At 48.7% G+C, this 22,495-nt stretch overlaps 1 protein-coding gene across 5 annotated transcripts in view; it reads left to right on the forward strand.

Annotated features, from left to right (window-relative positions):
* The window catches only part of AFAP1 (actin filament associated protein 1), a 190,026-nt gene extending 173,367 nt beyond the window's left edge, over window positions 1-16,659 (forward strand). For all 5 annotated transcript variants that reach the window (XM_075992936.1, XM_075992935.1, XM_075992937.1 and 2 more), the window contains 5 exons: window positions 2,771-2,885; window positions 6,585-6,749; window positions 8,504-8,694; window positions 12,172-12,336; window positions 16,396-16,659. In XM_075992936.1, the coding sequence (XP_075849051.1) occupies window positions 2,771-2,885; window positions 6,585-6,749; window positions 8,504-8,694; window positions 12,172-12,336; window positions 16,396-16,422 (663 nt within the window). In that variant the 3' untranslated portion in view covers window positions 16,423-16,659. The remainder of the gene's footprint in view (window positions 1-2,770; window positions 2,886-6,584; window positions 6,750-8,503; window positions 8,695-12,171; window positions 12,337-16,395) is intronic.
* Window positions 16,660-22,495: the final 5,836 nt, after the last annotated feature.

The following is a 22,495-nucleotide window of genomic DNA, read 5'->3' on the forward strand; positions in this document are numbered from 1 at the left end:
ATCATCTTGGAGTCACGCTCCTCTGGCAGAGTTTTGCAACATGTGCTAAATAGGACTCAACAAGAGAAAGCATAATTTTTTTCCTCAACTAGAATATAATTTGCAATTTGACCAGCAAGGAATTGATGAAATATTCCTAATTAGTTCATAGTTTATCTAAGCACTGTTTCTTTGCCTACATCTGGCTCTCTTTCTATTCTTAGAATATTCCCCAATAAATTTTTATGAATTATGTCAACTAAAGACAAATATTTTTTTAAAGAACCAGGGTAGTAAAACTTCTTAGAAGATTCTTAAACTGCATGTTTCTTTTATGTGCTTCCACATAATGAGGAAGGGTTGACTCCATGAAGTAGTTGCCTTTTGATCTTTAAACATGAAATAGGATTGATTATTCAGAGTGCTAAAGTGTTTTTCCATGATGAGTATAAAGGTATACTCCCTAAAACTTAGTAGATGATAAAAAAGGATTTTTGATGAGCATTGAATGATAAAAACCTTAATGTTGAGCTATTTATCCCATACCCCGTGTTTATGGCAAATAGTAACATTTCAGAGTAAATACTAATTTTGTGTTATCATGGTTTTTGTTTTGTTTTATTTTGGGGTTTTGTTTATTTGTTTGTTTGTTTTAGAGATGGGGCATTGCTATGTTACCCAGGCTGGATTCCACTTCCTGGGCTCAAGCAGTCCTCCTGCCTCAGCTTCTTAAGTAGCCAGGACTACAGATGTGTACCACTGTGCCCAGCTTATCACGGAGATATTTAACCTAAGAATTTTTAATGTTTTACCTAAAAATCTAAGCACCATATATAGGAATACTAACATAAAGCAAAAGGGCATGTTTTAAATTTTTTCTTTTCTTTTTCTCTATTCTTTGGGTACTTTTTTTATTTTTATTTTTTTGAGACAGAGTCTGGCTCTGTTGCCCAGGCTAGAGTGCCGTTGCATCAGCCTAGCTCACAGAAACCTCAAACTCCTGGGCTCAAGCAATCCTTCTGCCTCAGCCTCCCGAGTAGCTGGGACTACAGACATGGGCTACCATGCCCAGCTAATTTTATATATATATATATTTAGTTGTCCAGATAATCTCTTTCTATTTTTAGTAGAGATGGGGGTCTCGCTCTTGCTCAGGCTGGTCTCAAACTCCTGACCTTGAGCGATCCTCCTGCCTTGGCCTTCTAGAGTGCTAAGATTACAGGCATGAGCCACCATCCCAGCCTCTTTGGGCAATCTTAATAAAATAATTAACCAGGTAAGATCCTAGAATTCCAGGTAGTAGGGACTTAAAGCATTACCTCCCAGTAGATTGGCTTCATCAAAAATCAAATGTGAATTTTTTGTTTGTTTTTGATTTTTAACAACAGTTGCTCAGATCACATCCCTAGAAATTATGATTTCGTGTGTCTGAGGGGCCCAGACATATGTACAGTCAGGTGTGGGGGCACTGGCCTGTAGGGTTTTTATGAGTACTTATGCAAACAATCTGGTAGGATATATATTTATTTACTAAGTGAACATGTATCTGTCGATCTGTCTTCTTATTGGTATAAGAGTTCCCTTAGATAACAAGCTGCAGTGAAATATGCCATTTTGTACAGCTGGGCTATACCCAGATTAGTAGGGGAATCATTTGATACACAGTGATGTGTGGAGTTTTCTTGTTATGTTCTTTGTTTTTCTTTTGTTTAAATAGGAAGCAAGCAAGTTTTGTAAATTGGATTATATTACCGTTAGGTTTTCTATCCTCATTTGGTCATTTTCATGGGAACCTATTATCTAATGGAGAGACCTTACACTCACTGAACACTCCCAAGGTGCCATATGCTGTATATGTGTATGGTATGTCATTTAATCTTTCTAAGGGCCCTGTGGGGAGGTATCCGTATCTCATTTTTAAGTGAACACACGGAGAAGGCTCAGAAAGTTTAAATGACTTGCTCAGCATCTCCAAATGGCAGAGCCAGAATTTGAAGCTGGATCCATCTGCCTCCCCAAAACCAAGGCCCACCACAGAAGGAAATTTAGTGTCATGGTAAAAGCATGGGCTTGGAGATCTAGAGTTAACCTTTGGCATCAAGCTGAATTTATGACTCAACTAAGGCACACATAATATCAATTAAGCAAAATACAACATTTGTTGGCTTACAGCAATCAAAGAAGTAGGGGTACTCTTTGTTTTTTTTAAACCCGTGATTAGTGGAAATTTAGTTTCCAAATTATTCACACCAAGTCTGTATTATGCTTCTCTTCCTTCCTTAGAGCCCCTCACTGAGGCATAGGCAGTTATCTACCCCATCGGACGGCACTCAGGATAAAAGCCCTTGAAGCAGCAGAAACCTAACTGCAGGGTTGTGCTACTCCCCTAAAAAGCATCCCACTAAAATAAAAGCTATTTATCCATAGCAAACTTTTAGTAAGCTCTGCTGAAGGCTCTTGGATAGTCAACTGCCTGTGCCAGTTTCATGGTGAGCATTTATGATCTCCCAAGAGAAATGTATGACTTCTACAGCACTGCATCTAAAGACATCCTAGAGAGCCTCATTTATTTTTGAACCTCAATGCTAGAACCTTCTTAGCCATTCCAGGAAGATCACAACAGCCCAAAGTTTGGAGACCACCTTGGTTTTATTTTACCTTCATTTGTTTACCATCTGTGCTAGGTTCTGGTTAAAGAGTCAGATACTGAAAGAAATTACTAGAGAAAAAAGAAAAACAAGGTTTTTTGTTTCGTTTTGTTTTTAATTTTCTTATATGTTTATTTCAACAGTTGAAGGGTAAAAAGCCCCCAGTGGCAACTAACGGGGTCACAGGGAAAGGGAAGACTCCAAGTGGACAGCTAAAAAAAGCAGACTCAGCAGCCGGCATGAAACGGACAGCCTCGAGTGAGTTTCTCATTTGGTTTCTTGCTTTCTGGTTTGAAGCACAGTTTGCAAAACTGGCATTGTCTGGGCTTGCTCACTAGGGAGTACCAGTTCGGGGGTCAGTTGGAGAGATGGGATTGTGTGCACTGTCATTCTTTGGATGAGTTGAAGAAAGCAATGGTTTTAACCCAATTTTGTGACTGTTTCATGTAGAAGGAAACACAAAGCAGGTTTGTTAGCTGTGCAATTGATTTAGCATGTATAAATACTGTGAATGCAGCTCCAGGTGGCCCCAGTCTCTGGGTCAGAAGACTGGTCTGTGTCCCTGATCTGCTATTGACAAAGTCATGTAAATGCTCTAAATTCAGCCTCTTTCTCTGTCAGACATGGACCAATGGCTCCTATGGAAGCTATGATTGAAATGATTGAGGTAATGCATGTACCTCAAAGCACTCGAGTAATGCAGGATTTATAAGGAATTATTAATCTTGCGGTACACCATAGTCTACAGCAAGCCACTATTTCTCTTTCCTTGTTTATTTCTCATAGCCACTTTATAAAGGTAGATATTGTCATCTGTTCCACTGTACAAATGAGAAAAGAATCTTAAGTGGCTCTTTGTGGGCTTGCAGCTGGCAAATCTAGCCAGAAGTAGATTGGGCAGAGATGCAGTGGGACAGGAGAGACACAGCCTGCTTGAACGCCAGGGACCTTCCTCTCCTAGCTCCAGAGAGATGCATCTGGGGTGGTGGTACAGTTATCTCTGTGTATTTGCATTTTCTTTGGCCCTCATCCTATCAGGTGTCTGATCATTTGTCCAGCCAGGGAGCCAGCCAGGCAGCATTTATGCACTCAAGGCACTGTGCTTGTTACCAAGGACATAAAGATAAGATAGAGCAGTTGCCAGCAAATAGCTTCAGTGGAGCAGAGTCACACATGCATGTGGGCCAGGGCAAGGGCTACAATGTGGGGTGTTACAAGGCTCAGGAGTGCCTGTTTCCCTCAGTCATGGGGGAAGGTTTCCCCGAGGAGGAAGGTGGGAGTTGGATGTGAGTGTTGAGCTTGGTGTGATTGCATGCCATTGTCACTTGGGCTTTGTACCTGAACCTTTGGAATCCAGATTAATGATAGATTAATCCAATTGGTAGACCAGTCTCTGTGTTAGTGAAGATGAGGCTAGCCAGCTCCAGTTGGCACCTCTGTGGCAGGTGTAAGGAGAGAGAGGCTGACGTCCGTGTGCTATGGTTGGAGGCTCACAGGGGACTCGGAGGCTGGCTTTCTCTGTGGCTGTTTGCCTGGACAAGCGCTGAAACTGCCGCGCAGTACTTTGCTGCTTCTGCCCTGAGGAAGCTTGTGCGTGCTTTACTAAGCTAATCTATTAATACATCGCTGTTCTACCCAAACGTGCATGTCATGTAGATAGGTCGGGAGCCAGTTGGGCCAAATTTATTTATTTAATATGCTGACTTATTTTGACCTTATCTCACTGTAATCTTATTTCCCTAGTGCATTTCGGTGTATTCATATTTCCTTCTTCTAGTGTTGTTCATTTGGGAAGGAAATGTTCATTTGGGCTGGGGGAGAGCAATAACTCAGGCCTGCAAAGCTGTGTTAAGCAGGACCTGAATTGCATGAAGTGTTGGCTGTCAGCGTTTCTCTTTCAGCACTTACGCTTATCTCCTACATGGTTTATTCCTTTATTTTATGATACCTTCTGTGGGAAATTTTTATTAACTTTAGTGACATCTAATGGTGACAAAAGAGAAAAATAATTGCATTCTGTGTTTTTGCTGAATCCAGCCAGTTGCATTATAGATTGTATGGGATTTATTGCATAGGGACTAAAATATGTGGAAATTTATAGGTTATTGTATGTGTGTTTGTTGGAGAAACACCTTAGTTTAGAAATAAATGGGTAGAGTTTGGTTTGGACTTGGACCTGTTTGCAAAATATGTCATTATCTTAGCCACAAATAGCAATGCCTTAGCCACAAGTAGCGATGCTTTGGTTCCAGAGTATCGATTGGCCATCCTCAGGCTGCCAGTCCTTTCAGTAGCATTCTGTGGGTTTCTCTCTGGTGAGGGGAAAATTGGTTGGAGAGTGATAACTTTATATATGCCTTCATAAATGCACTATTTCATTGGAATCATGACAGTTGGCATTGCAAAAAATTGGCACATCCAACCTTTAGGACAGGCACTAGCAGTGGCTCTCTGTCTGTGCGGACAGGCTCTGGGGTGTCCGTCATTGCTGATCGTGATGAGAGCTGTCAGTGAGTGACTACTACGTCCAGGCATCAGGTCATTTTGTTAGGTTTCTTTTAAGATACATAGATCTAAATTTTTAAAAAATCACAAGGTAGTCCTTACTATTTTATTTCTGCTTTATAGAGGGTGAAACTGAAGTTTTGGAGATTGCTTGCCCAGAACCATTTAGCAGGGAAGGGGCGGTGTGCGGACTTATGTCCACCTCTGTGCGTGACGTCATGTTTTTATCATCAGCCACTGTGTTGCCCTCCATGGCTTCTACCTCAAAGTAGTTTCGAGTCTGGTGAGGGAGTCAGACAGGTGGGGTGAGAAGTGAGGAAGATGTGCATGAAGTATACAAGGCTTTGAGCTGTTGTCAGCTGTGTGTGATTGTCGCAAGCAATTGGAGACGGTTGAAGTTTTGAGACTAGTGATCCGTGTCAGAGTTTTGTTAGAATCTTCATTTCTTGAATGTATTTTTCCAAAGCGTTTTTTTCTAAATTACTATTATTGAGAGGCCAGCATAGTAAGAAGAGAGCACAGGGTCAGGATTGTAATGCCGCATTAACTGGTGGTGTGATGTTGACCAAGTCTCTAAATTTTCCTGAAAACTAGTTTCCTCTTCATTCATTCATTCATTCATTCATTCATTCATTCATTCATTCATTCATTCATTCATTCATTTTGTTAAGCAAGCATTTATGTATTGTGTATATTGTATATATATTTTGTGTTTATTCTAAGTGCTTTATAAATATCAATTAATTTACTCCTCATAATAACCGTAGGAATTACCTGCTCTTATCTCCACTTCCCAGATCAGGAAACTGAGGCATAAAGAGATTAAGTACCTTGTTCAAACTCACACAGCTGCAAGTGGCAAGAAGTCATGCATAGACAGTCAGGCTCCAGATCCTATTCTGTGTTGCCTCTTCACTTATTCATTTTTTGTTTATTCACTCAACAAGTGTCACTGTGTGCTCACTGCCTGCCAGTGCCAATCTCTATAGCATCAAGTCAGAGCAAAACAGTCAGATGACATATGAATAGTCATAAGGAACAGATACTGCAGTGCTATGGAAGTATTTTCCAAAATACAGAGAACTACACAAATCCAAGAAATTATTTTTGATGGTAATAGAGTCCTATCTTTTCAGATTATAGACTGTTCACTTGCATCCTTGTTGAAGATTAATTATAAGTGGTATGTCTCAAAGGGAAGGGAATTAAAGGAATTTCCGAATGTTCTATTTTCTTTTTTTAAAAAAAAATTGGTTCAAAGACTACCAGAACATTTGAATTTGTCACTTTTCTGCTTAGTTCAAACCAGTCTTATTTTCTCTTGTTAAATTAGCAAAATAACGGGCTTTGAGTTTATTTTACCAAGTTGGCTGATTAAACCATCTTTATGAATTACCCCATTATCTGCTTGATTAAACCTAAGTTTCTATTGCTGCTTTTTTTCTTTCGAAGATGCTGACCAGTACAAGTATGGCAAGAACCGGGTAGAAGCAGATGCGAAGAGGCTACAGACCAAAGAAGAAGAGCTGCTGAAGAGGAAAGAAGCCCTGCGGAATAGACTGGCCCAGCTCCGGAAAGAGAGGAAAGACCTGAGAGCCGCCATCGAAGTGAACGCTGGTATGAAAGAGTCGGCTCCTCCTGGCCCAGGGCGACATGGTGTCGGAGGTTATACGTTTCATCCTGCTTTGCCCAAGGGATCTGTGACTCACCCAGGCTATCATTTTATTCAGTAAGAGTATATTATTCCACGTAGTGTGTCTTGGGTTTAGAAGCATTGCAGGTAAGCCCAGGGCAGGTGCCACCGTGTTTGAATTATGTGGCAGGTGGGTGGAGGCCAGGGCTGGCGCACAAGCTCCCGCTGAGGCAGGAGGGATGCGGGGGGCCTTCATCCAGCGCCAGGTGCTGACAGCAGAGAGCGCCTGGAGGGCGACCTCCGTGTCTTAGGTCTCCGTTGATTCTGGCCACTGTATAGTGAGTCAGCTGGATTTCTCTGCAGGAGGGCAGCCCGCAGGGATGAGTAATGTTCAGAAGTCCAGGCAAGGTGGGAGGTCTCTGCGTGGGGAGCACGCAGCCTTCTCTCCCCCTGAGAAGGGAAAGGTGAGAGTCCTGGAATTCGTCAGAGAAGAGGCCAGGGTAGAGGAGTCTAAACCCCAAGAGAAGGACTAAGAGTAAAGGCACAGTCATTGGAAACTGAGTCAGGAGCTGGCACAGTAGAACTGGGTTAAGCTTGTTGATTCTTGCTAGCAGAAATGAGGTATTTGGTTCCTAACACTGGAGGTGGAACTGCTTAAACATATATCCCTTCAGTTCCCAACTGGTTCTTATACTGGGGCAGACCTGAGTTTTTACGTTTAGGTTTTGCTAGCCTGGGAAGGGAAAGACGGTGGAATGCAGATACTACAGGGGACCAGGATGTTGAAAAGTGTCTTAACCACACAGGGAGGACTGAGGTGTGTGCACAGTGAGCAGTTAATTGCAGCTCGAGCCTTTCTTGACTGCAAACCTGAGTGATTACAATGGAAGGAAGTGCTTCTGGGGCTTTGTGGTTGGGAAGACAGGTATGTGCTGAGTGGATCAGGCTGACTCCGTAGGAGGAGGCAGGATGTGGCAGCAGTGTGGGGCTGCCCTGCAGGGGTTGAAGTCCAAGAATGGCACAGGGCCTTGAGCTTGATGAGACAGAAGTAGGATTTCCTGCTTCTTTTATTCCAAGCTTACAGGATGGTGAAGATGCAGAAAGGTTGGGGGAGCTTTGCCCTTGAAAAAGACAAACTCAAGAGCTGGCCGGCTCCAGCCCAGGCCCCAGCACAAGTCTGTTCCCCTCTTGGACTGGTTTTCTCATTTGTTCAGTGGGTACATTACCTGCCATCTTAAGTCACCATAACAGATCTCAAATACAATAAATAAAGCAAATGTGCCTTAAAGAAGTGTATGCCGTGTCCGGTAGAGAAGCAAGCGGTACTGGTGTTTATTGCCACGGGGGCAAATAAGATGACTCAGTAACCGCACTGGAAGTATAAGAAAAGAACAGTGGCAATTCTCGCTAGGCCAGTGGCACCTTTGGGAGCCGTACAGGTTGAGGTCCACATTTGTAAGTGAGTGTATTGAGGCCCAGACCCAAGAGTTCCTGGGATTTGTAAGAATCAGGGTCTCTTGTTTCCTGCTTGTGTCCTCCCAGCAGCAGCAAGGGAAGGTGAGTGGATAAGGACTCTGGTCCTTTAAAGATCAGCTGGGTCCAAGTTTTGTAGAAAGGACCTATGTCAGGGGAGCTCACCCTGAAACACTCCACAGAAACCCTTGGGGGCCAGGCATCCTCTCCTCTACCGTTGGGAAAGTCTGTGCCCCACCCTGGAGCATGTTCTTTGGGGCTTTAGGCAGGAAGACCCAGGTGGTGCTGGAGGACAAGTTGAAGAGGCTGGAGGAGGAGTGTCGGCAGAAGGAGTCGGAGCGCGTCAACCTGGAGCTGGAGCTGACGGAGGTCAAGGAGAGCCTGAAGAAGGCGCTGGCGGGTGGGGTCACCCTGGGGCTGGCCATCGAGCCCAAGTCGGGGACGTCAAGTCCACAGGTAAGCGTCCTGCCGCTCACCCCAGAGGCCGCAGGGCCTGGACGACAGAGCAGGAGCTGGGTGGTGCTCTGGTGTAGCAGCCCACTGTCCCTCAGCACTGACAGTGGAGGCGTGTTCACCCGTGCACGTCACACACTGACAGTGGAGGCGTGTTCACGTGTGCGCGTCACACACTGTCATCGTCCAGGTTCCGTGTTCTCAACATTACGTCGTCTGGTCTCCTTCAAAGGCGAGGGCACCGCTGTCTGTTTCTTTCCCTTCACACAGTCTGATTGTAGCAGGTCCAGTTCTTGTGGCTCTTTGGAACCAGGCCTAATTGGATGCAAATTTATTAGATAGGAAATTTAATTCAGTGTAGCACATTCAATACAGTCTCCAGCATGTACTAAGAATCAAGCCAGGTGCTGGGGAAACTGAAGTGAATGAACACAGTCGTGTCCTCTCAGAGTCCAGGAGGACACAGGGAGATCATTTTCCCAGTGTGAATCATCACCGTAAGTGGTTTCCTCTTCCCTCACATTCACCTGACCGTCACTGAGAACTTCCTGTTGTCTTTCCACTTGATTATCCCGTTGGATCTCTTGTCTGTGAGTCAGATGTTATTCCTCCCAATGGAAAACTTGAGGTCCAGAGACTTCGTCCGCGTCCTGCAATGCTCTTGTTCCGGGTCCTTCTTTCCAGGCCACTGGGCCAAACGCTGAACTTGAACGAATCCACACAAGCTCTGGGGGGATTTCGGGATTTATGGAACCCCTGAAATCCAGCCCTCATCAGTTTATTCTTCCCTCCTCCCCAGAAGACAGGCTGCCTCCCGCTTGGCAGAGCTAGTTCGGGTGGCCGGGTCGCTGTGCTGTCACCGGCTGTGCTGTGCATCTCTCAGCCGCAGCAGGGTGCAGCGTCTCGGAGAGCGGGCTGCGGGCTCACACCGGCTGGGGTTCACAGATACGTGCCTGCGCGGGGCTCCCGTTTATGCGTCTGTACAATGGAGATAAAGATACTGCCTGCTGCAGAGGATCACGTGGGCAAAAGCTCTCTGCACAGGCCCAGCCGGAGCGCGAGCGTGTTCATTCATGTATTCCGTAACACATACATACTCATTTATGCACTACATTCATTCAACAATTATATTTTATATATAATTATGTATTACTATCATATGTATGTTAATAATTACATAGAATTTAGTCAATAATTACAGATATTTACTAAACATAACACATATATATACAAGCGTGTGTGTATGTGTATGCACATGCTGTGTTCCTTCTGTGCCACCATGTGCAAGTGCCGGGTGTGGAGCTCGGGTTCTGGTGAGGGAGACGCCTGCCGAATACGCTTATGTCAGGTGTCAGCAGGGCCCTACAGAGCCATGAGGCAGGGCTTGGAGAGCTGGACGCAGTGGGAATTAGAATCTGAGGGCTGGGGGTGGCTCAGAGTCCTGGGCTTGCTGGCATCTGACACAAAGGGGACAAGGGCATGATGAGGCCAGCTGCAGTTGGAGAGTGGCAGTAGCTAGGAACGTCACGGGCGTGGGGTGGGGTGGGCTTTCCTTGTGACTCGTGCCTATGATGATTAGAGGCAGGAGGGTGTGAGGCCTCCACGAGCTGCTTGTCCTACCCATGAGTTGCTTGTCCTACGTGGGGGTGATAGCTGGGAAGAGCCAAATATGGGGGCCTTGGCAGCCGAGGGTATGTTTTGTTCTGTTTTATGCCTTCCAGAAAGCCTCTTCCTTTGGCACATGTATTATTCTTAGATGTGTGATTCTTTAAACCACAGCGTGGTCCAAAGCACTGCCCATCTCCATCCTTGGGCTTCCCTGGCTGTGGCCAGGGTCCTGTCGAGGCCTGGGTGGCCCTGTGCTGGTTCCAGACACCTGTGGGGATCCTCCTCCTATATCTTCAACTTTTGCTCTCTATTAGCTTCCTTCAGAGCATTTAAAGATTCTCTAATTTGTTCCATCCTTAAAGCACAGTTTCTGCCCCCAGCCCCTGCTCCCGCGGTCAGTGGCTGCTGGTTGCCCTGTGTTTCTTGTCTTCCTTCCACACTGTGCCTCCAAGAGCTCTTGTCCCATTCGCGTCTCCACTGGCTATAGTCTGACCTCTCGCCACGCCTGCTTTCATCAAGGTGACTTCCAGACTTCAAGCCCCGTCGGCACTGTGGTCCTCCCTGCTCTCCCATCCCCATCCCTTTTGGCCCAGCTGCCGCCTTCCTCATCTGCAGTGACCCCATATTCTCCATGGTACCTGTGGCCCCTCTCCTAGCCCCGAGCCCCCCAGGCCTCCCTTTACCTATGTGGTTTGCGCCCATCCTGGGAGGATGCCCCAGCTCCCCCGTCCCAGCCCAGAGTGCTTTGGGGCTTCCTCTCTCACGAGGGTCTCTGGATGGACTCTGGTTACCATCATCTGCCCTAGCACCTGTGGAGCATTCTGCTTCAGTGCCACCCAGGCCACGTCCTTGGAAGAGTGGCCTGTTAGGGAGACCCTCCAGGTGTGGGTCACATGCCACTTACCTGGTCTCCCCCAGAGACTATGTCCAGAGTTGTCATTCTTCTGCCTGTTCACCAGCCACTGCTTCCCCCACCCCTCCAAGCATGCTTGCCTCTTACAAGCATTTACAAGGACAGCTGGAATGCAGGTAGAAGTTCTCTGCTTGGGGATCTGTGGCCAGTAAACCTCCACAGGGACCCCAAGTTACCTATTTTAATGGTAATCGAACCGTGGTTCTCCTAAAACAATGTTCTGCATACCCCGAGTGGTATTTTTTATGTTATACATTTTGGCAGTAACAATAGGAAGAGTTTATTCCCTGGAGACTCATTTGAGGTACAGCAGACTGCGGACGTTTTCCCCAAAACGCAGTTTGTAATCCCATATGGAAGAGCCAAATATGGGGGCTTTGGCAACCAAGGGTACGTTTTGTTCTATTTTAAGCCTTCCAGAAAGCCTCTTCCTTTGGCACATATATGATTCTTAGATGTGTGATTCTTTAAACTATGCAAACTGTGCTGTGAATAGTCAGGCACGCTCAGCGCAGTCAGCGCCTGTGCTGCTCCAGCGAGCCGCGTGCAGGGTGCCGGCCCAATCTCCAGTGCCTTCGCTGCCAGGGGGTCTCAGGTCAGCCGACCCACAGAACAGCCCTGAGCACTGCAGAGCACTGCCCAGGGGCACAAGGCAGAGGCCACACGATCTGAGTGGAAGAGCCCAGCTTTGCATGCAGAAGGCACGGACATGAATCCCACCCTCACTTCCTGGCCACAGCCAGCAAGCCAAAGCCCTCTCCCAGCCTCAGCCTTCCTGTCCCTAAAGTGGACTCTTAAGGTGCTCTAAGAATTAGGCACTGACTACTACAGTTGTCCTTGTTGTTATTTTTTCTCATTTCCAAAACACATTTCTTCTTTAAAATAAACCATTTTCCTGCTGGAAAATTCTGGTGGCCTGGAAACCGTTCTTCACGCAGGGTTTCTCTCTCTGTCAACAGTCCCCAGTGTTTCGGCATCGGACTCTGGAGAACTCGCCCATCTCCAGCTGTGACACGAGTGACGCAGAGGGCCCCGTGCCCGTGAACAGCGCAGCGGTCCTGAAGCGGAGCCAGCCAGCCCCAGGCAGCTCCCCCTGCCGTGGGCACGTGCTGCGCAAGGCCAAGGTGAGTCCGGCTTCCACGCGGCACTCTCCCCGCCGAGCAGCACCCACTTCGCTGCAGGCTTTCAGGCTTTTTGGGGAGATGGAGGAAGCCAAGTTTGTCCCCATGCTCCCTCACACTCGGCTTCGGTTGCACGTCCGGGATGAGCACTGCATAAGTTCCCACTACACGTGAGACCCTCCTTCAGGGAAAAAAGGCAACAAAAGACCTGAACCTGCAGTGGAGGAGTTTGCTGTTCAGCGTTGGGAAAACGGCAGCTCTGGGTCTCATCTCGGAAACGGGCAGGACTCTGGACTCGTGCAGACTTGTTCTCATTCGTGGTCCAGAGATTGGGCTGGGCAACCACTCAGGTCCTTTGCAGCACTTAGTTAGACATAGGATTCTTTAAAACAAAAGAAAGAAAAAAAGCCCAGGAACAAACTCTGCTCCGTTACCCTCCCCAGTTCCCCCGCAGATCCCGAATCTGGGACCCGAGGGTGTCGCAGGGCACCTCCGCCTCTGCACTGTGGTATCTCCCGTCTTCTCACGGGATTAGCCAGTATCAGTTTTTGTTGCTAAGCTTAAAAAATCTCAGAAATTTTGTTAGACACAATTTCTAGTTTATCAAATCAAACAGGTCTTGACCGCAGCAGCTGAGAATGTCCTCTGCGTAAAAACCACGCCAGGTGCAGTGACCAGAGCAGATGAATTTCACACGCTCTGATTGACGTGAGGCTGGACGCCCGCCCTGCACCGTCTCCATTGGCTGCTCCAGCTGCTGGGGTTACTTTCTCTGGCAGCTTTTGGAAGCCTTTCCATGTTGGCTGGGAATGTACAATTCCTGGAGGGTGGCTAGTGTGAGACCAGGGCGTGGGTGTGGGCTGCTTGCTGCATGCTCGGGAGTGTTCATGGAGGGGCCTGAGAACCGTGTTTCTGCAGCACCCTAGAGTAGCCGCAGGGCGGATGCACTTTACCGGAGACTGCCTGGCGGTCGGTCTGGGGAAAGGAGGAAGCATCGTGTCTCGTTCCCGCTGCTTTCTTAGCGGCCTCCACTGCTCTTGGTCTGTGACCATTAGGCTCCTTTGCAGAGGAATACGTGTTGCCCCGGGGTATTTAGACATGAGCTGCCCAATAAAGTCCCGCTTATGACTTGCGGATGAGAAGTGCAGTAAAAGCATTTCATTTACTTGGTTTCTTTTTTTTTTGTTTTGTTTTTTTTGTTTTTTTTGAGACAGAGTCTCGCTTTGTTGCCCAGGCTAGAGTGAGTGCCGTGGCGTCAGCCTAGCTCACAGCAACCTCAAACTCCTGGGCTCGAGCGATCCTTCTGTCTCAGCCTCCCGAGTAGCTGGGACTACAGGCATGCGCCACCATGCCCGGCTAATTTTTAATATATATATCAGTTGGCCAATTAGTTTCTTTCTATTTATAGTAGAGACGGGGTCTCGCTCTTGCTCAGGCTGGTTTTGAACTCCTGACCTTGAGCAATCCGCCCACCTCGGCCTCCCAGAGAGCTAGGATTACAGGCGTGAGCCACCGCGCCCGGCCCTACTTGGTTTCTTTACCATCAAAGAAATTGGATTTAAACTATGTGACTCCAGCCTTTGAAAGGGTTAAATTCACGGTGTGTGCTGTCACCATGCTCAGGCTCTGGCAACCTTCTTCCTGCTGCTCATTCCTGATAAATGAAAAGCGTGAGATCCAGCCAGCCATCAGGCCCATCCACGTCCAGGGAGGGAAATATTAATAGCTGTCTGTGCTCATAGGCCCGGAAACCACCGTGAAAGTAGCACTTGTCATACGGCCAGGAATGCTATGTACATCCTTGCTAAAAAAATGGTATTGAGCAGGGTTTCCCAGGACTTGGGAGAACAGTGGCAAGGGACACACGGCTGGAGGTGGGGGTGGTGCTGTGGCCTTTGACCCTGAGCACATTAGTACACTTGGGGTATACCACAGACACAATCTCATCTGCCACCCAGCCTTCTCCTGAGGACCAGGGAGTCTGACTTATTCCAGTGATACTGTGGGCAATATTATCCCAGGTGCAATATTTCTAAAATCACTTCCAACTCTTGATGAAGATACTCTGAGCTTGAGAGGGAGCTCATTGGGAAGTCAGATGGCTTCTCATCACCTGTCACAGGGTATCCCAGCTCAGAAGGGGATTCCCAACAGGCCACAGGGCTGGGCAAGCTGTTTCCCCTCCCTCTGGGAAAGACACCAGGTGTGGGGATGGTGGTCCTGCTTCAGAAGTGCCCAGGGGGGCAGGGGCTGGGCTGCCCTCTAGTGTCATGCACACCTGAGGGCTCCGCTTCCCGCCCTGCTCAGGTTCAGTAGTTTCCACGGGTTCTCATTCTGTCACTCCCAGGTCTGTGGCCATTGTGACCTGCGCTCTGAAATGTCATCTAGTTTGCTGAGCTTGTTTGCCAAACATACTTGGCAGCATCTGTAGACAGCGTGTAAGTCTGTCTTTTCTCTGAAACCTCCACTGCCTGGTCGTAAATCAGTGCCTGTCAGGGCTGACCTCGTTGCTTTGTCCTCTGAACACCTTCTCTGTTTATAGTGGCCCCTACAGTTGTCTCGTGGAGGCCGTGGCAGTCTGGGAAGGTGGAGGTGGGTCCTCCCTTTGCAGAACGCTTCACCCAAGTGCCTGAGAGCGCCTCACACACGTTTTTATTATCCCTAAGCGTAGCTCAGTTTTGGTCTTGGTCTCTGCTGAATTTACTAATGCCATACATTCAACCTTTAATTAAACATGAGCTATTGATTCTAGAAAAGATGAGAAACTTGTAATTGTATACAGCATGCAGAGATGTGCTGTGTGCCCATGGCCCAGTGAATAAGGCCCCGGAAACACGGGGAGTCAGACGTAGACCAGACCAGGGCATGCACTGTGCACAGAGGAGGATGCCCCGTTTGGAGGCCAGGCCTGAGGCACGCCAGCCCTGTGTGGGCACCTCACACACGGTTTCTCCCTTTGTCTTCCCGCCGTGCTTTGGAAGCGTTGAAGTCCTTGGTGGGACTCACATTGTTCTGAGGCTCAGAGAGGTTAAGCGGCCTCTCCAAGGCTCCACAGCAGCTGAGTCACAGAGGGCTGGCTCTAACACCTGTGCCCTCTGCTCCTCCTGAGCCACCACCTAGAGGGAAAGACAGGCTTTATCCTCCGCAGTGTCTGCTGGCACTCTGAGCTGGGTCTGCTCTCCTGCACCCCCTTCTGGAACCAAATCTCGTGGCACAACTGCACTTCAGACCCGCATGTCCAGCAGGGAGGTGGCAAGTAAATCAACCGTGATAACAGAGTGTGTGGAAGAAGGCACAGAGGTAGTGCACAGATGGCGACGTGTACTCCCAGAGCAGGGGTGGGGCCACACAGGGCAGAGGGCCCTGGAGCCTGGTCCTCAGGGTGCATAGGAGTCTGGCAGGGGACGCAGGGCGGAGGGCCGGCGTGGGCGCCCGTCGGGAGGACCAAGCACAGAGGCGCAGTGCAGCCTGTTCTGGAGGCGGCAGGGCAGAGTGGAGGTGGGCTGGCCCTGCTGCGGAGCAGGTGGGTTTGTCCCAGCTTTGGCCCCAGCCCCTTGGACCCACCATCTACTTTCTGTGAGTTTGACTCCTCTAGGGTCCTCGTATAAGTGGAATCCTACAGGATTTATTCTTTTGTGACTGGCTTGTTTCAAGAGCACAAATGCTCTTAAGGTTCATACATGTTGTAGCAGGCCAGAACTCGCTTCCTGTTTAAGGCTGAGTGATAGTCTACCCTGTGTGTACACTACATTTGTAGTTTTCCATTCACCCACTGATGGGCTTTGTTTGCATCTTTTAGCTAGTGTGAATAGTGCTGCCGTGAACATCGGTGTGCAGATATCTGCTTGGGACCCTGCTTTCGGTTCTCTTGCGTCAACACCTAGAATCGGAATTGCTGGGCCATGTGGTACGAAGTCTGTGCTTGCTGTTTGAGGACCGCCGCTCGGCTTTCGGCGGCAGCCGAGCCCCACACCGCCCGACTCCAGTGCTGGCGGGAGGCGGCACCACTCATGTCAGCTGACGTCTTGCTGTTTGGATTCACACAACTCTCCTTTTCTCTAGGAATGGGAGTTGAAGAATGGGACCTAAGGACAGGCACGGCTGCCCGAGCCTCAGTCAGGGACTGCTCGGCCCTCACCCGGCATCCCCACCCGTGCGGCCACAGGAAGCTCTGGCAGCGTGACGAGTTCTGAGACCAGCACCCCGACCCGGCTCACGTGTCTTCTTGCTACTGTATATTGGTGCCCTTTAAAAAATGTACTCGTGAGACTTGGTTCCAACGTTGTTAAAAACAAGAACAGAAAGAGATGAAAAGGTATTGTAAAAGACCTGTGTCAGGCGGAGAAGTTGCATCTTTCTAATCTGTTACATGATTGCTTTAACCAGTTTCGACCCGGTCCCAGCTGAAGACAGACGGATCGTGAGCCCAGATGAAACCCGGGAGCCATGGCAGATCGTGGACCCCGGATGCTCTGGGTGTGAGTGTGCCGGCGCGTGGCGCTGAGCACGCCTGCACGCCTGCCAGGAGGCCGGGTCACTAGCCCTCCCCCTCCTCACTGGAGGTGAAGACTGTGCTGTCAAGCATTTTTTACCCTTTAATTTTTTTTTTTGATTTTTTTTTGTGGACAGATGCTTTTGTCACCAGGAGGTGAAAAGCTGCCATTCTTTTAAACCTGTTTTTAAAGAATGTCTCTTTGTACTGTGTATCGCACTTAGATCTAAGGATTTTCCAGAGATTTTGTATCGCATTAATTATTTGTGCTGCTTTTGAAAGGCAGCGGGGTGTCTGTAATACTTCACTGATGCGCCCTGCGCCCCGCCTCGGCCACCGCAGGGCGGCAGGTGCTCCCGAGCCCCGGGCAGCCGGCGGCGGCGAGGAGAGGCTTGGCTCGTGGTCTGTTTCCAGGGCATTTCCTGGGATGGGAGCAGTCCTTTGAAAAGCAAGCAAGTTCTGGAACTTGTTCAGTTGTAGAACGATGCCATCGTGGAGCAGGAAATGGGCCTTTGTGGGCTTTTCACCCCTCCCTGCCCCCTCTCTCCAGTTTATAAATTAAGCCATGAGCGGGTCGGTGGGCTCAGCTACTGTTCCTTCCTGAGCACAGCAGCCTGGGCGGGCCTTGTTGGTGGCTATCTTGCTCACCTTCTGTGCAATATTTCTGGAGAGTTCAGATGCCTGAGGCATAGAGAGAGAGTTCACAGCTGGTTTCTATCCCGTAGGTCTAAGAATCAGACTAACATCTTGGTCTCCAGAGGGCACTCCTGTAGGGAAGGTGCAGCCACTGATGGGAGAGTAAGTCTGTGTGCCCAGAACCCCTCTGCAGACTGAGCCACGGGGACCTGTCACAGTGTGTGTGACTGTAGGACTATAGTGATGCTGCTCCTGCTGCAAACCTTTCATCCACCATCTAGAATGTTCTTCTTATCAAATATAGGAAGAGGTGGCAGAAAAACACAGCCTCCCCAAGTCCTCCCCGGAGCACAGCCTGGGGCCAGCCCTGTCGCCGCAGCCTGTACAGGTTGGATTACTGTGTAATGTCATGGTGCTCGAGCCCTGCAAGAGCCGTATTTGATTTCACTCGCTAGAGCAGGAAAGTCGTCACCAGCGTGTATGAAAGTTTTATAGCAAGATCTGGAAGCTACATAGCTTGAGTCCACCTGAAACTTGAATTTATTGCAAAGCCATCTGCCGAGAGCATTTCTGGTTCATGAGCTATCAACTGGTGTCCTCACTCTGCTGCCCCTTCCTTCCCAATCACCCGCGACGCTCATCACACGGCAGTGAGTGCGTCCGCTTCCCCTGGGGAACTCCAGCGGGCGGGCGGGGAGGGCAGAGGCTTCCCAGACGCATCGGCCTGTCCCCAGGACGGCCAGGAGGAGCCCCTTCCTCAGTGGGGATTTTCTTTTCATCATAGGAAGCTGTAACCACTTCGTATCATATGAAACTAATTTTCTATAAAGGGGAAAAAGTTTGGTCTACCATAGATTTTTACTGCCCTCAGGTCAAATAAAGTTTTCCAAATTAAGGTTCCTGGCCATTCAGATTGGCAGCCTTCTTTGCCCAAGAGAGCTGTGCCAGGTGCTGATTGTTATTGAAAGAAGGGAAACAATGACCAGCCTGAATTCTTGGTCTTGGCCCAGCAGAGGTGGGCATCAGAGACTGGTAGGGGAAACATCGGCGTAGCGTTAAGCGTAGCACGTGACGCTCAGCCATCACCTGCCTGGCATCACCACTTTGCAGATGGAGGCCCTGCAGCTCGGGGAGTGTCTTGCCCAAGGACACAGGTGGTTGATGCCAGACTCCCAGCATATGTAGTTTTAAAAACCCAGGTTTGTAAATCACTTTCACAGCCATGAGCCTTTGAAGAGGACAGCAAAATTAAGTGACACTTCATGTTCCATGAACTGTTGTTATTGGGTCCTATGGGAGGTGAGGCCCTGACATCGGGCTCCTTGGTGTCCTATGTTCCTCTCGACATTTCCAGATTTGATCAGAAAGTTAAAGCATTTGCTTCAAAATAAGTTATTTATTTGTATATGATCAATAAATATAGTTTTTAATTTATATCTGTACATATTAGACACACACGAGACATCTTGTCAGAATTCTGACAGTGATGTCATTTCATCACCCTCCCAAAGTGTGCCCCAGGAATGAGCTCTCCATGCTCCGGAGCAGCTGTGAGTGCGGCTGTCTTACTCTGCAAGGGAGCCAGGCTGGGGGAGGCGCACTCGCTCCTGGTGTGAGGGTGCAGGCTGCCCCGGAGAAGTCAGATTTCTTTGCAACGTCACCTGTTACTTTAGCAGACAGTCATGCCCACAGAGTGCTGGCACGCTGTGCTAGGATGCTGACCAGATCGTCAGGAACCTGGCGGCTGCACAGCTGGGGCTGGGTGGAGGACAGGTCAGTGAGCGGGCAGACCTCTGTGGGTCCCAGAGCCCTTCTGTTGTAACCTTGAGCCACAGTGTCCTTCCTTAGGGTCCTGCTTCCGGCCGTATTTTCGTAAGGTGTCATCAACCTTCAAAATCCCTTCCTTTTTATATTTGTGTAATGTTTTTAATTCACTAACCAACCTTTTTCATAGAAACAACTCTGATGGTTAAAGGGCTCACTTTGGTCCCCCCTTGGGCACAGGTGTGGACCGTCACGTTCCCTCTGGCCAGATTCTGTGGGGGCTCAGGCAGGATGGCCCAGTCTGCTCCAGAGGAGCCGGCAGCATCACTGCTGGGTAAACCTCGAGGGACTGCCGGGTCACCCCAGACACCTGGTCCCAGATAGGGCCAGACTGCCCCACGAGGGGTGTGGGCCCCTGGCTACAGAGCCCTTCTCTTGGGACTGACCAGTGGGTGCTCACCAGCCACACAGTAAAACCTGTCTCATCCCCTCTGTGCCTACGCCTTGGTGTTGCCAGGCCTGATCTCCCCTTTATTCATCTTGTCCCCGAGTTATTTTTGGCTGTTTCCAAATAGCCAAACTACTCTGATATGATGGAGATTTGTCACTTTTTTGAAAAGTCTATTTCAAAAATCATATGTCTTCAGCTCCGGAGGCCACCTCTGGGAAAGAGTCGCACATTCGCTGTCGTTGTGGCCGAAATTTGGAGGTTGTCCTTTGTTTCCAAAGGACAGCTTTGAAGCTAGGGTTTGGGGTAGGAGCTGTGGGCAAAATTCATCTGTTTATGGTCACATCTTACCTTTCCAGGAAAGACAATTGACTCTGCTAACCCACTCTTAGGGGGAATGTAAGCTCTGCCCACAGACCTTGCTCCCCAGGCAATATTCCCCATCTATGCATCTAACTCATGTCCTTAGAGACCTCCCAGGGACGGGCAGGCCTCCCACCCCCACCCAGAGAAAAGGGATGCGGCTTCATCTGCAGCTGGCACCTGTGCCTCATGCAGTCACAGGGGCCGACACCCTGAGCTCACAGGTGCGCCCTGCAGCCAAGCGGGTGTTGATCCTTATAAATAGCCTTTCCCAGGGGCACGGCACAGAAGTTTCTATGGCATCAGCATCGGCAGACAAGATGCTCATCAATTTATATAAAGGTCATAGCAACATTTAAATGTTAAATTCCTGCCTTCCTCTTTTCTCTTTCTAAAATAATAATGGGAACAACAATTTCAAATTCATGACATAGTTTTAAAGAGGGTAGTCTTTTCATTCCTGTTGTTATTAATACTTTCTTCTTATCCCCGTAGTGGCCCGGGTTCATACTGTGAAAAAACTAAAAATAAATAAAGTAAAACTTCCATGCCATCAATGCACCTGGCACAGACAGCATTGTGGGAAAAGCAAAACCACCTCTGTTGGTGGCACCCAAGCCGCAGCAGGACAACTTGCCATTTGTAAAGGAAGGAAAACTTTACCCCTAGGACATTTTTGGCTTCAGAGGCATCCTGTTGCTCATATTCAGAAGTAGTTCCAGCTATGGTCTTCCAGAGAGCTCAGCACTGCTGTGTGCAGGTGTATCAGGTATTTTGAGTTGTAGCCATGGGAGTGATTCTTGAAATGGGATTTTCAGATCATAATTCTTAGGGACCAAAGGTGTTTTTAATAAGGTAATCTTTCTATTTGACTTTCTAATGAGAAAGGAAAATATTGACTTTAAATTTTAACATCAACTTTTAAATTATAGATATTCAGAATTGACCATGGCTATAAGTTGTAAAATGTTTTCATATTAAGAATGTAATTATTTCCTTATTGTATTTTTTAAAAACTAAAGTCATATTTAAAATTCTCTTTGAAAGAAACAGTCCAAGAAACAGGAAGATTTTTTAAATTAAATATGTTGTTAGTGCCCATTTTAAATGACTGTAAATATATTTTCACTGTGTTTCTCAATGTATTTAATTCATAAAGTTAAAATTTTATGAAAAGAAACATACAATGAAAATACTAGTTTTCAGTCTACTTATCCCATTTTGTAGTTGCTTCTCTTGAATTTTCTGCCTCCCTGATCTTTTCTACTGTTTTCCATGGTGTAACCTATAGACTGGCGCCCTTCGGCGTGACCCATCTGTGTATTAATAAACTGAACTCTTCCAGTGACGCTCGGCGTGCGGCTGGTGTGGTGCAGACTGAGAGGTTGTCCTTGCGGTGACGGGGGCCTGTGCCCGGCCATGTGGCGGGGAGAGAGGTCAGAAGTCATGGGTGAACGTGGGAGACAGGAGGATGAAGGGGCCACAGTTGTTATCAAAAGGTGGCTCAGGGTCCACAGACTTGACATTCCGGAAGTGCAAGGCTCTCTGCCCCGTCAGGAAGTAGAAATGGATCAGACCTGATCCCTGCGCTTAGGGGCTCACTGTTGGCAAGAACATGCATAAACGGAGAGCGCTGCGTCCTGCCTGGAGGCCCGTGTGAGGGCCTGGAGTCCTAGAAGAAAGAGCAGCTGACTGTGAGGCCGCCAGGTAGGGTTTTGCAGAGGGTGGGTTATGTGAGTGGGGCCACAGTGTAGACAGGAGTCGGGGTAGGAGAGAAGCGAGAAGCTAGGTGGGCGACAGTCCAGGGACTCATGGCAGCAGCAGAGCTGTGGAGGCTGGAGGATGGGCACCGCCTGGGCGAAGGCTGGCAGTGGGTGTGGCTGGGGCGCGGTGCGGGAAGAAGGTGGAGGGGAGGGGGGGCCTCGTGTCCTGCAGAGGGGTGATCCCTGAGACTTGCATCGGAGACAGGCATCTGGGGCTGCCACAGGTGTACGTGTCCACCTGGACGACGGATTGAGAAGGCAGCTGGACAGGTGAGGAAACCCCAAGATGCCTTGCTTTCTCCCCTGGAGCTAACCTTAAAGCCCGTCAGGCTGCAACCTGAGCAGCATGGCTGGTGCTGCTCCGAGAGACGGGACACAAGGGGCAGCAGCTTGGTGGGGTGGCACACATACAGAGGTCAGCGGTCACTATGGGGCCTGCTGAATCTGAAGTGCTCACGGGAAATGCGAGTGAGCATGTAAGAGAGGCCAAGTCTGAGCACGGGAGAGCTGTGGCCTGGAGGACCCAGGACTTGATGGGTGACAGATGGCCTACCTAGACCACCTTTTATAGGCCGAGGGCCCGGTGACCCAGATGGTACCTGCACCCTAACCCTCCTCTCCATGTATACTGGCAGTGTTGGTGTGGCGTGGGCTGGTCACTCAGATAATGGAGGGTCACCTGCTGTGAAGATAAGC

This window comes from Microcebus murinus, chromosome 16 (assembly GCF_040939455.1).
Source record: "Microcebus murinus isolate Inina chromosome 16, M.murinus_Inina_mat1.0, whole genome shotgun sequence".
NCBI classification, from domain to species: Eukaryota; Metazoa; Chordata; class Mammalia; order Primates; family Cheirogaleidae; genus Microcebus; species Microcebus murinus.